At 39.2% G+C, this 17,155-nt stretch overlaps 1 protein-coding gene across 1 annotated transcript; it reads right to left on the bottom strand.

Moving 5' to 3' along the window:
- Window positions 1-6,694: 6,694 nt before the first annotated feature.
- Window positions 6,695-15,029, bottom strand: LOC107827397 (ankyrin repeat protein SKIP35). Its single transcript, XM_016654535.2, has 4 exons — window positions 14,895-15,029; window positions 13,668-14,704; window positions 12,560-12,992; window positions 6,695-7,775 (listed from the first exon to the last, which is right to left on the bottom strand). The coding sequence occupies exons 2-4, from the start codon at window positions 13,703-13,705 to the stop codon at window positions 6,969-6,971; spliced, it is 1,278 nt and encodes a 425-aa protein (XP_016510021.2). The 5' UTR covers window positions 13,706-14,704; window positions 14,895-15,029; the 3' UTR covers window positions 6,695-6,968.
- Between the last annotated feature and the right edge of the window lie 2,126 nt (window positions 15,030-17,155).

Raw genomic sequence — 17,155 nt, 5'->3', positions numbered from 1 at the left:
ATGTCCATTCCCCACTTCATGAACGGCCATGGGGATAAAACTGAATGCAACAACTCCCTAGGTTGATGAATCATCAGAGCATGTCTTTGACATTTATAACATTTTTGCACAAACTCCTTCGCATATTTTTCAAGTAATACCCGACTCTGATTTTAGAACCAATGATTTGGCACCTGAGTGGTTCCCGCATGTGCCTTCATGGATTTCCCTCAAATCATACTCGGTATCTCCTGGTCCCAGACATATTGCTAGTGGACCGTCGAACGTCCTCCTGAGTAAGGTTCCATCTTCGAACAGGCTAAATCGGGTTGCCTTCGTGCGTAGGGCCCTCGATTCCTTTGGATCTATGGGATGTTTTCCGTTCTTCAAATACTCTATGTATTTGTTTCTCCAATCCTAGGTCGGGCTTGTGGAGTTTATCTCAGCGTGGACTTCTTCGACCACTGACCTCATGAATTGTAAGATAGCTCCCAAATTGAGTTCGTTATCTTCGACCGATGACCCTAGGTTTGCAAGGGCATCGCCTTCGCTATTTTGATCTCGAGGCATATGTTACAAAGTCCATTCCTTGAATCGGTGTAGAGTTACTTGTAGCTTATCCAAGTATCTTTGTATTCATTCTTCTAGAACTTTAAAGGTTCCATTAACCTGATTCACCACGAGGAAGGAGTCATATTTGGCTTTGATCACCTCCACTCCCAAGCTTTTGGCTAGTTCGAGACCTGCAATCATGGCCTCGTGTCCAGCCTCGTTGTTAGTCAATTTTACAATTCTAATAGATTGTCTAACTACGTTACCTGTGGGTGGTTTTAGCACGGTGCCGGGTCTGGGCCCCTTTAAGTTAGAAACACCATCCATAAAGAGGGTCCAGGTCCCCGAAGATGTACCCGAGTTAACTAGTAGTTCTCTCTCAACCTCGGGTACTAGGGTCGGCATGAAGTCAGCCACGAAGTCTGCCAAGATTTGAGACTTGATGGTTGTTCGGGGTCGATATTCAATATCATACCCGTTGATATCTATGGCTCATTTGGCCAACTGGTCCGAAAGTTTGGGCTTATGCAAAACATTTCGAAGTGGATAAGTTGTTACAACACATATGGGATAACGTTGAAAGTGTGGTTTTACTTTCCTAGAGGTGCTTATCAAAGCGAGTGCCAATTTTCTAGATAGGGATACCTGGTTTCAGTATCACCTAAGATCTGACTAACATAATAGACAGGGAATTGCACACCTTGTTTTTCTCGAACCAAGACTCCACTTACCGCTATCTTTGGTACTACTAAATACAAGTAAAGTTGCTCGTCTGCCTTTGGCGTATGAAGTAGTAACGAGCTCAATAAGTACCATTTTAGTTCCTCCAAGGTCTGTTAGTATTCCGGGGTCTATGTGAAGTTATTCTTTTTCTTTAATAACGAAAAGAATCGATGACTCTTTCTGACGATCTCGAGATAAATCAACCCAAGGCAGCTATGTGCCATGTTAACCTTTTAACGGCTTTTACGTTCCACTACCATGATGTCCTTGATAATTTTGATTTTATCGGGGTTGATCTTGATTCCTCGATTGGATAACATAAAGCCGAGAAACTTGCCCGAGCCGACCCCGAATGCACATTTTTCTGGGTTGAGCTTCATGTTGTATCTTTTTAGTATATCGAAAGGTTCCTGCAAATGCTTCAAATGGTCCTCTACTCGCAGGGACTTAATTAACATTTCATCAACATAAACCTTCATTTATTTTCCTATTTGTTCTTCGAACATCCTGTTTACTAGGCATTGATAAGTTGCACCAACATTTTTTAGTCCAAATGGCATTACATTATAGCAGTAGGTGCTATACTTAGTGATAGATGAGGTCTTTTCCTGATCTTCGGGGTTCATCTGTATTTGTTTGTACCCAGAGTAGGCATCGAGAAAACTAAGGATCTCGTGGCTGGTCGTGGCATCGATCATGCGATCGATATTAGGAAAAGGAAAAGAATCCTTGGGGCATGCTTTATTTAGGTCTTTATAATCTATACAAATTCTAAGTTTATTCCCCTTCTAGGGAATACTACTACGTTTGCTAACCATTCAGGATATTTGACTTCCCAGTTGGATCCTATTTTAAGAAGTTTGGTTACCTCGTCTTTCATGAAACTATGTTTGACCTCAGACTGGGGTCTTCTTTTTTGCTTTACCGGATGGAACTTCGAATCCAGGCTTAGTTTATGAGTTCTAATAGAATCCCTGTCATATCGAGATGGGACCAAGCAAAACAATTCATTTTAGTCTTAAGGAATTGAATAAGTTTTCCCCTGAGCTCGAGGGCTAGTCTCATGCCTAGGTATACCTTTCATTCGGGCTGATATTCGGTTAACATGATTTGCTCCAGCTCTTCGATCGTCGACTTGGTTGCGTCGGAATCATCGGAGACTATGAAAGATCGAGGGACCCCATAGTCATCATCCTCGTCAATCCCCTGCTTCTCCAATTGGGTCGAGGCTGGTGTCTGTGGTTGCTATTTGACCTCCTGTTTTCCATTTGAACTTGACCCTTTCGTTGATGAGAGCGCCGGTATCGGTATCACTTACTCAATGGAAAACATTTCCATGGCGGCGGTTGCTTCCCGTAGACTGTTTTGACTCCCTATGGCATTGGGAACTTTAGAACCTAGTGAAGGGTCGAAGGCACTGCCCTCATGTTATGGATCCACGGTCTCCTAAATAATGAATGATACCTCATAGCACCCTCGATCACATGGAACTTCGTTTTTTGGATGGTCCCAGCCACGTTTACTAGCAAATTTATCTCGCCTTTGGTGGTTTCACATACCATATTGAAGTCGTTTAGAACTCAGGTCGCGGGTACAACTTGATCATGTAGGCCGAGCTGTTCTACGACCCTCGATTGAATTATGTTGGCCGAGCTACCTGGATCAATCAAAACACGTTTAACTTTAGTCTTATTCATAAGTACAGATATTACCAGTGCATCATTGTGGGGCTGTTCGATCCCTTCTGCATCCTCGCCGTTGAAAGACAAGGTCCCTTCTCATAAGTAATCCCGAGTTCTCTTCTCTCATGTGATCGACACTTTGGTGCGTTTAAATACTGGTCCTTGAGGAATATCGACCCCTCCAACGATCATGTGAATCACGTGTAATGGCTTTTCTTGCTCGTTCTGTCTGTTTGAATCTCTGTTTTTGAAGTGATTCTTGGCTCGATCACTTAAGAATTCCCGAAGGTGTCCCTCGGTGAATAATCGGACTACTTCCTCCCTTAGCTGTCTACAATCTTCTGCTTTATGGCCATGGGTACCATGATACGTTCATATTTTGTTTGGATTTCTTTGGGCCGGATCGATCTATAGAGGTCGAGGCCATCTGGTATCTTTGATACGTCCGATGGTTGATACGATGGTGGATGCATCTATGTTGAAGTTATATTCTAAAAATTGCGGTGCTTCTTTGGGCCCGACATTCCTGTCGAAACCACTCTTGCTCATGAGTCCCCGTGAACCTTGACCTTGGTCATTTCTCCTCTCATTCCGTACAGAGTTTCACCCAAATCTGGTGCCTCTACGGTCCCTATTATATGGTTGGTATCGATCTCTATTCGACCTTGGCTCTCGATCGATATCCCTTTTAACTCTATTCACGGGCCTATTAGGATAAACTGGCCAGAAGGAACCCCCAGTTGATCATCCTTGACCCTGATCTTCGACTGATACCTATTATGTACATCGGCCCAAGTGACAGTTGGATATTCGATCAAATTCTACTTCAACTGATGTGAAGCTATGGAACTCCGAACGTTGAGACCTTGAGTAAAAGATTGAACAGCCCAATCGTCAGTGACCGATGGTAAATCCATTCGTTCCATTTGGAATCGAGATACGAATTTTCTGAGCATCTCATTGTATTTCTGCCTTACCTTGAAAAGGTCCGACTTTCTTATCGCGACCTTAATGGACCCAACGTGTGCCTTTACAAAAGAATCCGCAAGCATAGCAAACGAGTCAATAGAATTAGGCAGTAAATTATGATACCAAATTATAGCGCACCCTTCAGTAGGGTCTCCCCGAATTTCTTCAGCAATACGGATTCAATCTCGTCATCTTTCAAGTCATTTCCCTTGATGGTGTACGTGTATGAGGTGACGTGTTCGTTTGGATCAATCGTCCCATTATACTTAGGAATCTCGGGCATGTGGAACTTCTTGGGGATTGGCTTCGGAGCTGCACCCGGGGGGAAAGGCTTTTGTACAAACTTTTTGGACCCTAGAGTTATAAGTTTCCACCTTCTTATCGTTTTCCTCGATCTTCTTTTCCCCCGTCTCGGTTTGTTTCGTCAATTCTTCAAGCATATTTATGATAGCAGGATTGGTCTTCGATTCCTTCTCATTCGGCTTCCTCGAGGCCGATTCGACCCTGTGTATGACTTTCTGGGATGGTTCGAGCTCGATCCTACTTGGAGTATGGTTCTAATTTTGGAGTTGGGCTATTACCGCCTATTGGTCCTACAGCATTTTGAAGAACACCCGCAAGCTAATCCCTCCATCTTCACCCTTGTGTGCGTTCTGAGTAATTGATCGGGTTCCCCCGCGAATGCTATTTTCAGGATCGATGGCCAAATTTCCATTGATGGCTATGTGAGAACTGACGTCGATTGGATCTACAGCCGGAATTCCATCGAGGCCAGCAAGGGGTGCAACGTTTCTTGGTGCAATGTTCTCATTTTTGCCGTGGTGGCTGAGATTATTGTTAGTGTGTTGAGGTGTTGACTTAGAGTTCGACATTTTTTAATCTTTTAATCAAAGATACTTCAAAGAACAAGTATAAAATAGTATGTGTTACGAAAATTTGTACCAGGCAATCACTATTATCCTTAGCCCCACGGTGGGCGCCAAACTGTTTACTCTAAAAAATGGATAATAATTGAATTTATACTGTGGTTTTAAGGACACGTGATCTTACTTGATATAAACTGAGAGAGAACGTAAATAGATATTGAAATTAAATAAAAATAAAGCAAACCGAATATGTCTATCTTTGATCCTCGAGCTAGGTCACCCTCGAATCAGATAAGTATTTTACTAGAAAGTATGAACAGAATAGCAAAGTATTGAGAGCTTAAGAAGATGATATAGTGCTTTATGTAACGTGAATATGATGATCTTTACAAATGATCAGACTCTCTTTATGTAGTAGGGGAGTCCTACTCTTGGTAAAATTCTAAATACAGTAAGAAATCCCATGATTGACTAATTAATCGGCCTCTTCTTGATACGTGCCGAGATTTCCGCCGTGATCCTCGTCCGACTGCGGATATTTTTGTTTTCCGTTATTTGGCTCGGTAAACTTTCCTCGATCTTGCTCGATCTCTATCCTACCTGGCTCCGATCTTAGCCGACCTCAATCTCGATCGGTCTCTGGGTCTCGAGCTCGGCAGTCTAACTTTACGCCGTGGTTCGATATAATGTAGGGTCGAACCTTGGTCTGCCTCGTTCCAGGTCAAGCCCGATTTTGACCGTATACATGTATATAATTAATTGCAATAAACACTTGTCTAACTATAGTTAAGAAACAATAACTTTTGCAAAATCAACAGCAAAAATAGACCCAAAAAGAAGAAGGAATTAGGTCGTTCAAATTGGAATGATGTGGCTATTGGACTCAGCTCGCCTCCAGTAAGGATCCCCTCCAGTTCCGGTACACCCTTAAATGAGCAACACTTTTCCACTTTGTTATTAATGGTCTATAATTAATTATATGACAATTTGTCACAATAATGCTAACACCATTTTCACTAAATTCAGAGTCCGCCAAATATATGATTGTTGAATTATACTCCCTTCGTTCACTTTTACTTGGCATGTATATTAAAAATAAATTTTCATTTACTTGTAACTTTACGCATATCAAGAGAAGACATTTTTTTCTTGTTATACCCATATTATTTATTACTCATTTCAAACCATTTTCTCAAATCCAATAAATATGCATCAATTAATATGGGTATCATGATAAATTATACACTTTATTTATTATTTCTTAAGGGGCGTAAAGAGTCAAAACATGCCAAGTAAAAGTGAACGGAGGGAGTATTTATATATGGACCAAAAGATTCGAACTCCATATAGTAAAAAAGAAATAAAATAGTTAAAATGAAACTTGAGGGAAGAGGCTAGCTCGAATTGAATTATGTATATTGACGATAAGCGATAGCATTATCGCCTCTAAATCGTCTTTTGTTTGCTTCAGCTGCTCACTTATTACTTATTAGGTAGTAATAAATACAAATAATATAAAAACTAACTTATTTAGTTATTACGTTTTCACTCATTTAGCTACCTTCAAATGGCAATAATTTCTTTTCCTTTAAAAAAGTCATGATAGTTCAACCTGATTTTAATTTATTTTTTTTTAAAGAAAAAAGATCCAAAGTGAGCAGAGTAAGGCTAGAAAGAAATTTCTCTGTTCCAATTGAGTAGAACATATGTTTGAAAAATTCTAAAATGTTTCAGATATTCTGCTATGAATTATACTAAGCTTAACAGATGGATCACACTCCTAGACAGTTCAGATTAAATAAAAAGGAAAAAACTAACCAGTACCCAGTGTTTACACCAACGCACATTACTTTACCATGATTAAGTGGTAAATTGAAGTGATAATATATGTTAATTCATCATAATTAGTGATAAAGGTAGATATTGAAAAGACATGTCATATATTTATTGGTTTAGTGTAAACACCGGATAAAGGAGAACCGCCACGAAAATAGCCAACATGTATGCCCATTCGCGTTACCAGCCTTCTGAATGTAGTTTACTCAACATACACATCAGAACATGCATTCAGATAATTGACCAACCTTGAGGACTTTTTGCTCACCTTCAACCCCACCCAACTATTGTGTTATTGTACTTTGTGAAGGGAGAGTGAAGAGAGGTGAAATTTTTTCAAAGTCTAAAAGATGCTATCATCCTAAGCAGCACTGGATGCATTAACCAAAAATGGGGGAATATGATGCTCCAAAACAGCCAATAATTCTCTTCCCTGGTTTACCTCTTCCAACACGACGCCGTCAAGCCTTTTCGCTGCTTCCACGAGCTGCCCCCTAAGCCTTTGTGATAACAAGCAACCCCCTGCCTTGACACATTCCCTATACAGCGGCAGGTATGCTATTGCTACTCTCAAGGGCCCGGGAAGATCCCCCAAACACACGGGAGATTCCCCCCATTTCAAAATACGCACGATATTCAAGTAGTGTTCTTGTCCTTGCCTAAGCCCGTCTGAGAAAGCAGCTTCCGACCAATGCTCCCGAAGGAAAGACCTGAGCTCAGGAGCGACAGCCTCGTCGTCCAACTTAGCGATGCTGTCCGCAACCGCATAAGTGGCAGCTGGATCACCGAGGAAGTCTGAACTTAGTAGAAATGCTACACCATCGAGAGATCCGCCACTTCTTTCACCAGCAGCCTTAAGAATCTCGATACTTAGGGCAGCAAGAACATGCTGAGGAACGTGAGGAAGGAGATATTCGGCAACTTCAACCTGACTACTGGAGGTAGCAGCTGTGAGGGCGAGACATAGTTCCATGTCTCTGCAACCTCTTTTAACAAACCAGTCAACTACCTGAATGCAGCCCCTTTCAGCAGCTCTCATCAAAGGTCCCAAGAAAGCCATCGCATTCCCTTCTTCCACTAGACATTCCATAGTTCCAATTTTACCATAATGGGAGGCAAATCCCAGAGCCAAGTCGACATCAACATCCAAGCTATTCCTTTGAGCAATCTATGAGAGAAAACAACCAAGCAAAGATGAGGATGATAGACAGCTCTACCCTCCAAAGATGCCGGGAGAAGAGAACACAGCAACAAACAAATAAGAAAATATCAAGGTGAAACTTTTGCTCGTAAATTCAAGCCTCAGCAATCATACAAAGAAGTGGTGAAAAGAAGCAGTATAAATAAGAGAAACACCACGACTGACCCGAATGAAGTATAAATCAATTAGACAATTTAGATTGCCACTGGAAGTAATAAAACAAGACCGCTACCGACATTAACCAAGTTTACCAGTATCAAAATCATGATGTGTTCATCAGGACATCGAGCATAAGTGAGCTGAAGTACAAACAAATTACAACAGCAGAATATTCTTGACAACATAAAACCCATCTGTTTATCAGTTGCCAAAGCAAATATAACCATACTATAGTACACCTCAATCAATAATGCAAGACAAATAACTCAAAACATTTACAACCTCAATCAATGATCAAGGTGAAACTTTTGCTCGTAAATTCAAGCCTCAGCAATCATACAAAGAAGTGGTGAAAAGAAGCAGTATAAATAAGAGAAACACCACGACTGACCCGAATGAAGTATAAATCAATTAGACAATTTAGATTGCCACTGGAAGTAATAAAACAAGACCGCTACCGACATTAACCAAGTTTACCAGTATCAAAATCATGATGTGTTCATCAGGACATCGAGCATAAGTGAGCTGAAGTACAAACAAATTACAACAGCAGAATATTCTTGACAACATAAAACCCATCTGTTTATCAGTTGCCAAAGCAAATATAACCATACTATAGTACACCTCAATCAATAATGCAAGACAAATAACTCAAAACATTTACAACCTCAATCAATGATCAAGGTGAAACTTTTGCTCGTAAATTCAAGCCTCAGCAATCATACAAAGAAGTGGTGAAAAGAAGCATTATAAATAAGAGAAACACCACGACTGATCCGAATGAAGTATAAATCAATTAGACAATTCAGACTGCCACTGGAAGTAATAAAACAAGACCGCTACCGACATTATACAAGTTTACCAGCATCAAAATCATGATGTGTTCATCAGGACATCGAGCATAAGTGAGCTGAAGTACAAACAAATTACAACAGCAGAATATTCTTGACAACATAAAACCCATCTGTTTATCAGTTGCCAAAGCAAATATAACCATACTATAGTACACCTCAATCAATAATGCAAGACAAATAACTCAAAACATTTACAACCTCAATCAATGATCAAGGTGAAACTTTTGCTCGTAAATTCAAGCCTCAGCAATCATACAAAGAAGCCCCCAATCTAGAGAAGCAATTAAGAATATCCAAAGTAGAATAGCTTACAAAAACACAAAGTAATGCCCAGTAGCTGAACATCAATGAGTTGGCAATATCACCAACTTCTCCCTTGCCAAATTAAATGAACTTTGGCATACAAAAAAATACTAGCTCATTTTCCTATATTCCCCTTATGAAAAGAAAATAAAGACATACCACTGTGCCGTTTATAGATTAGTTAGCTGCCATATTTAAAGAGGAAAAAGGTTTAATTTCCATAAACAAAATTTGAGGGTTTGCGATGATATATTAAAACACCGGACGTTGTTTGTTTGATGATAGTACCTGGTCATTTGCTCTTCGTTTTGTCTACTTTCTTACTCCGCCAGTGATCCTACTCCACCACGTGCGCGCATGCACACTCACGTGACCATTTTGTGGGATGTGAAGCAGTGAAAGCAACAACACGATGTGATTCCTAGCGATTAGGCTTCTGAAAATCAATGGCTACAGAGGGGTGACATTACAACTCAACGATTTCGAAGATGCTATGACAGTCACAAGGTTAAAACCTAGGAAATAAGGACATTAAATTTTAGGGACCCTATCCAAGTTGCAGTTGACTCTCGGCATGAACAGTTGTCACTACACAAACATGCGCATGACATCAAATCCTAAGAATCATTTGGGAGTGAATGTTGGGCAGCTAAAGTCCACATCCACAAGAAGAGTGTCTCAAAGATATAATATTGATGGATGTGCAATCATACAAGATTAGACAACATTAAAATGAGCACATTCGCTAGAAGGTACAAGTAGCACATATCAAGGAAAAACGAGAGGTTGTTTGATATGGTTTGGTCGTGTCCTGAATCGACCTCCAGATGCATCGGTTTGTAGATGTGAACCCAAGGTGAGTGAAGATGTTAAAAGGGAATGAGGAAAACATAAAATTACATGAAAAGAAGTTGTCTTAGAAAACCTATAATCTCTTGGAATCCATCTGTACTTAGCAAAAGATAGGGCAAAATGAAAGAAAAAGATCTATATGGGCAATACCAATTCGTTGGGATGTTCAAGTCATGTTAGTACGTCTACTCTAGGTCATTTCCCTGTTAATCCCTGACATACTTTCAAACAAGAAAGAAGTTCAAAGATTAACAGGGAGAATTGCGGCTTTGGGAAGATTCATCTCTAAATCATCAGAGAAGTGTTGTAAATTCTTCTCAGCCCTTAATAAGCAGGATCATTTTGAATGGAATGAGGAATGTCAACAAGCACTTAGGAATTTGAAAACGTACTTATCAAATCCACCTTTGTTGGCAAAAGCGAAGAAAGCTTCGCAAATGCGAAGCCTGGACTTACCCCGCTAAGGTCGCATTTGCATAAAGGATCAAAAAGGAAGACAACTTGCTTCTTATTCCAGTGTTTGAACTCTTCCATCTCTGCCGCCTAGTTGCACGACGTTGTATTGCTCTCCCACAATCCCATTTTCACGGTTTAGGCACTTCGTGTCTGGGGGTCTTCAAGCATCCGAAACACGTCGGGATCGAAAATGATATTCTAGGAGTCTTTAGCCTTGTTAGAGATTTATATGCCAGCAGAAGATATAGAGAACTTCTAGTACTTCTACTTTTCATTTCTAGTTTGTATGATATTGGCTTGGGATGAGTTTAAATGGAGAAACATGGTCAAAGAAGATTCATACAACTGACCCCAAATTGTTTGGGATTGAAGCATAGTTTTTGTATTTGGAGAAAAAACCCCACGTTACTGAATACTATCAGGAAACTACATCCTACCTTTTTGTTCTTTTCAAGTAGAAAACACATTTTTTACATAATCAATTGTGTCATTTTCTAATGACATTCAGGAGAAAACCAACATTGTTAAAGGCGAAAAACATAAAAGTGTCAAATCTACTAGCACTTTAGCTGCAAAGTACAATTAAAGCTTGTAGTTTAGTGAAAAAGGTACAAATGACGAGAAAAATAAAAGAATCTTATATACTTACAAGAAAAATCAATATTACCACAAACAACAATATATGGACAAATGAAGGGGGAGAAAGAAAAGCAAAAGTCAAACATAGCAAAGTAAAAAGTAAAAAGTGGCCTACAAAGCTCAATCCTCAATGACCATTTTAAATTTTAGGTTTCTAACAGATTATAAGTTTCTAATGCAAGGATTTGGTGACTAGATTTTTAACTAAGCTTCTCCTTTCCTATTTCAGACCATTACCATAAATCATCGATAAGATTTCTCTCATACACTCAATCTATATATGTGTAGTGTGGGTCTGTATGTACCTTTGTTTGTTATATGTTTTGTTTAACAGTTTCCTCTCCTAGTGGAAGTGTATATGAGCCACGACCAATGCCTTAGTACGAATTAGAACACCTCATAACCGGAGCATAGCTCCATGCTTATACCTAAATTCAGAGCTTTAGCACACCTCTGACACACCAGAAAGAACAAATCTCCAATTTCCTTCTCTAGAGTGAGTTCTAAGTAGGGCAAGGAGCAAAGGGGACAATCCTACTATTCTTTTTCACAGCAGGGAGATTCTGCTACTACATTGAGGAATTAATTTTATATTTCAACTTTATTCTCCCTTTAAATTACTTTAGATGCTTTCTTAATCTGTATAGTGACGCTCACATATTGAACTCTATACATGATGTTTGAACCTAAAAAACTGATGGAAAATGCCCCTCATATCTCTTGCTCGATAGTCCTAACGTTATTTGCACCGTATGTAACTAGCTATATACAAAAACCTACAATCTCGTCCTAGTGAAGCTCAAGCCATGGTCTTCTCATTTCAAGATTTTTGTTCTTAATGTTTGTCCATATCCAACACACTGTCTACTATTGTAGTATTACCAGTGCTATTGCGATAGGTTGATAACCAGCATAAAAATAGTGGAACTCTGATGAATCTTCTCAATAATTAATTTATTAGGATATACCAATTTCAAACCTCAATGCTATGGTGTAACTTGTTAGAATATTAGTAAAGGTAATGAGTTCTTGTGCAGAAATAAAGGCCAAAAAGACACCACTCTAATGAAGTTTCAATCGACTTTCTACCTAACAAGTCACTCCAGCATGCTGCACTATATTTGGATGTTTAACTGCCCTCGCACTAGGAGAAGAACTGGAATAAGGTAAATCACTTCAACTTGAGATCTTCATCGGTTTTGTGGTGTATATGTAAATTTTTCTTTACTTGTTTATGTCTCTGTTGCTTTTTCTCGAAGTGAAACTGGAGTGAAATATTAAAAGTACTTTTCTAAGCCTGACTGAAAGTTAAGGGCGAGAAAGAAAGAATGTCAAACCAAACAAGCATTACAAGTGAAACTTAATATATCAAGCACCATAGAAACACAGTAACCTTGGAAAAATACTCGGAAGTAAAACTGACTAAAAGGGAGGATATGTCTTTCTAAAAGCAAAGGTACAAAACAAATATTGTAAATGCTAGTATACCTGGAGAAGAATGCGGACAAGCTCAGTGCTCCCAAAACGAGATGCTTCAAGAAAGCATTGGTTGACATTGTCCGCACCGCCCTCCACCAACATGCCAAGCAGTCCTTGGATTGCCGTAGCTGAAATACCCGATGCCCAGCCCGGATCAAACGAACTAGAGAAGAGTGTAAGTGGGAAGCAAGCTGCGTCAAATGCTTCCGTGAAATCCTTTCCTGTAAGGTGGTTCCCAGCAAGATCAAGGAAAGTCTTGAAAGCCGACAACTGTAGTTGTATTTCAACAGCAGCATTATGCCCAACCTTATCCCTGTTCCCTTGGCAGCGGGAATGGAAACCAATACATTTAAGAGCCCATTCAGTGAACTTCTGAACCTTAGCACCAGCTTCTGCCTTCAAAACTTCATCCCCATTGCACTCTTGAAGTCGTTCACGCAACCTGCTAAGAGTAGGGGCGAAAATCCAGCCAAAAGTTGAGCAACACAAGCACCCAACATAAGAATAAAATAGACATAAAGTGAAAAAGGAAAGGAAGGAAAAAAAAAACAATATCAAAAGTTAAAACTCAAACTCTTAAATCATTACCAATTGAAATCCTAAACATGCAGAAATGATAACAGACCAGCAAATTATATGAAGATTCTTTATTTACTTTACCAATAAGCAGATGCATGTTCTTAATGCTTACATGTCTGGAGAAGACTGAAAGTAGAAATGTCAGCATTAAGAATTTTGGGCAGATATGAATGTCACAGATTGTTCGAGACTGGGAAGCTAGTAAGATGCTCTTTCAAGTGAATAGATATGACTCTTTAGGGTCAGGTCAGTATACATGCCAGCAAGAAATTAGATTTACAAGAAAACTTTCTAGACCTACGTCCAGAGTGGAAATCCAAAATTCATGGTTTTGGAAGAACTTAAGATTTCAAACAATATGCAGTATTTGTACTAATTTTACCAGATATGCATATTTAAGAGATGGTAGAACATCAAATGGAAAATTGAATGTCCTTCGGACTTTTTCTACCATCAAAAAGTAAATTCAAGTTTATGTGAGGAAAGTCCAACTTCAATCACATAAATGATGTCACGGAAAAAGGGCAAAATCTCTGACCTTTGTGCCATTACAGTCACGGTATCCGCGAGGCTCATAGTCCTACTCTGGCAAGCAGAAACACAAGAAGCAAGAAATGAAGTCCTTAGGGCTGCCCGAGTGAAATCAAAGGCACCATTAGAAATGATCTTCTTAATCAACCCTGTTATCCCATATAACTCTTCTTGTGTACTTAAAAATCATATCGAATCTAACGCGATGCATAATGCATCATTCAGAGTCAGGGGATCCGCCAGTAGAATCAAACTCTCAGCGAGCTCCCAGTCATGGCAACTCACAGCACCCTGAAACAATCGCCCTAACTCGATCCTCTCTTGTCTATTAAGCTTCTTCTCATGCCCCGATTTCTCATTTTTCCCAACCTCACAGTCTGAACTAGACAATCTGGCTTTAAGTTTATTAACTCCACAATTACACCCTCCTCCTCCTCCAACTATAGCAGATGATCTAAAGTCTTTACTTACAAGCGGAGATTCTCTCGAAAATACCACATTACCATTGCTTCCTTCACCATTCTCATTGTTCAAACCAGGTATTCCAGTCTCACAAGATTCCACTTCCATCTCAAAACACTGAGACTCATCTGTACTAATCTTGATCCCACTTTCTATTCTGTCTTCTTCCATTTTTGACCAATCAAATTCAATACCCAAAACTGTCCACCAAACAACTAAACAATCAATTCTTCCCAGAAACACCCATAAGGTAAAATAGGATCAAAAATCCAAACAAAATCTCAAAATTTGAGCAAAGCCTCTCCCTTTGGCAAAATTTAGACAAATCCCAGAATTTTTTTTTCCTCTTCCTCTTCCAACACACAAAAATGCCCCAAACTTTACACCAATGAAAGATCAAACTCCACCATATTGCATAAAAACAAAAATCAGACCTTGATATCCATTTCAACAAAAACTAGAGGATCCAAGAAAACCCCAAAATCAACATATAACAGCAAGTTATGCCCAAAAGTTCAGATTCCTAAGTTTACCATAAAACCCCTCTCAATTTTTTTGAGAGAAACAAATCCACCTCAAAACCTACGAAAGTGGTTTGCAGAAATGAAAAAATTAACCCCCAAAAAAAAACATTTAATTTAATAGACAGATTCTTAAAGAAAAATACACAAAAATCAGCTTACATAATAGAATTTCTACCACAAAAAAAAAAAGGAGTTGGAGAAATGAAGGTAGGAGAAAAAACATGAGTGAAAATAATGGAGAAAGAAACCTGATATAACAACTAGTGGGGGGAGAAAAGTGAGAAACCCTTTGCCCCTTGTTGTTCTTGGATGGTTAAGAGTATTTTGCCCCTTTTTTATGTGTTTCTCTCTCTTTTTTTGTCAATTTTCTCCTGCAATTTTACATTTGTTTATTTCAGATTTGTTTTTCCATTTTTCTACTTCACGGAATCTTTAACACCTTTATTGCCCAACAGAATAAGATTTTTAAAAAGGAAAATAACAAACAACAAATAAAAATCTGAGGAATCAATTTATTTTAAATCCGAAAATTGAATAAATTGGTATGTTTTGCTTTACGGGTATAATGTCTGACTATCTGTATTATTTATTTATTTTTATCATCCGAAACCCTATCAAATTAAAGTATCATACATACAACAATAAATAACTACTTATAGTATAGAATAATTATAGATAATCTATTACTACTAACAAAATAGTCGCCCGCCCAATTGTAAAGAATACAATCCTACTATACCTGAAACTATATGTAGCCTGTTGTATTTAGGATAGTTCATTACTTGGTGTCCCAAGTGCTATAGTTTAGTTAGGACTCATAAGCCTCATGTGTGTGTGTGTCTATATATATATATATATATATATATATATTCATGTATCTATAACAGAGAAATCTGCAGACTCTTATCATGGTATCAAGAGCCATAGTGGCTTAACAGCCATCATTTTTTTCTCTCTTTCCCGTAATTGTAGCACTACAACAATACACCATGACTAAAGACATAGCCTCTTCCAGCAATACTATGATTTCATACCCTTCCACACCAAATCTTGCTCATCAATTGCCCGTAAAGCTCACGTCGTCGAATTTCCTGTTATGGAAGACTCGGTTTCTTCCCATGGTGTGTGGTTGTGGTCTTAACCATCATATTGATGGTAGCGAATCAGCACCAGCCGAGTTTTTAGATGATAAACAATCTAATCCAGCCTATAAATCTTGGGTTCGTCAAGATCAACTCGTGTTGAGTTGGATTGTTGCTTCGGTTTCGGAAAGTGTTTTATCACAGTTGGTTGGAGCAGAAACTGCTCGTGAAGCTTGGGATAAACTTGTGATAGCATATGCGTCAGGTTCCAAGCCACAAGTTCGTGAACTAAAGACGCAACTGCATACTTTGCGTCGAGATAATGCCACCATTGAGAGTTATGTTCAAGGTGCCAAGGCGATTTCAGATAAGCTTGCTGCTCTGCAACACCTAGTCCATAATGATGAACACGTTGAGTTTGTACTTGCTGGTCTAGGCCCTGCATATCGCCCGTTCACAATAGCCCTTGAATCTCATCATGAAGACATTTCGTTTGATGTCCTTTATGGCATGTTATTGAACGAAGAAAGACAACTAAAAAGGGGTGAAGCCCTTACTGTTATAGCTCCCACTGCCCATTACACTCAAAGCTCTTTATCATCCACACAAGGCCGAGGTAGAGGCCGTGGAGGTCGAGGTCGTGGACGTGCTAGTGGTCCAGGATATTCCCAGCAATTCCAGAATCGTAACCATCTAAACTCCACTGGTACACAAGCAAAATATGACACTTCTGGAATTATTTGTCACAATTGCGAAGGCAAAGGTCATATCGCAAGAGTTTGCCCTTCGCCTAAGTCTACTAATGGTCCTAGAGTTATTGGTCGTCCTTCTTCCAATTTAGCAAGCACTCCAACATATTCTAGACAGAACTGGTTGATGGATAGTGGCACCACGCATCATTTAACAACTGATCTTGACAATTTAGCCATCCATTCCAAGTATCAAGGTCCAGAGGAAGTAACCTTAGGTAATGGTTCAACACTGCCCATCTCTCATATTGGAAAAGGTTCTATATCTATTTCTAATCGTAATTTTTCTCTTGATAACATTCTTCATGTTCTAAATGCCAAACAAAATTTATTGTCCATTAGTTCCTTTACTACCTCTAATCAGGTTTCTATTGAATTCTTTCCTAATTATTTTTTGATTAAGGATTTGAAAACAACGGGCATTCTTCACAAAGGGCCGAAAGATGATGGTTTATATGCACTCCCAGATATGCAGTCGCGTCTCTCATCTCCTTCTTATGCTGCTTCACTTGGTGTCTGGCATGCTCGCTTAGCTCATGCCTCTTATCCTACTGTCCGTTGGGCACTGCCATCTTAAGTTATTGTTTTTCTACTTATAAGTCTCCTACTTTATGTTCAGCTTTTGATGTTAGCAAGAGTCACAAAATCCCTTTTGTTGAGTCTAGTTTTAAGGCCAAT

This window comes from Nicotiana tabacum, chromosome 5 (assembly GCF_000715075.1).
Source record: "Nicotiana tabacum cultivar K326 chromosome 5, ASM71507v2, whole genome shotgun sequence".
NCBI lineage: Eukaryota > Viridiplantae > Streptophyta > Magnoliopsida > Solanales > Solanaceae > Nicotiana > Nicotiana tabacum.
The sequence above is the reverse complement of the archived record's forward strand: the minus strand, read 5'-3'. Positions and strand labels throughout refer to the sequence as shown.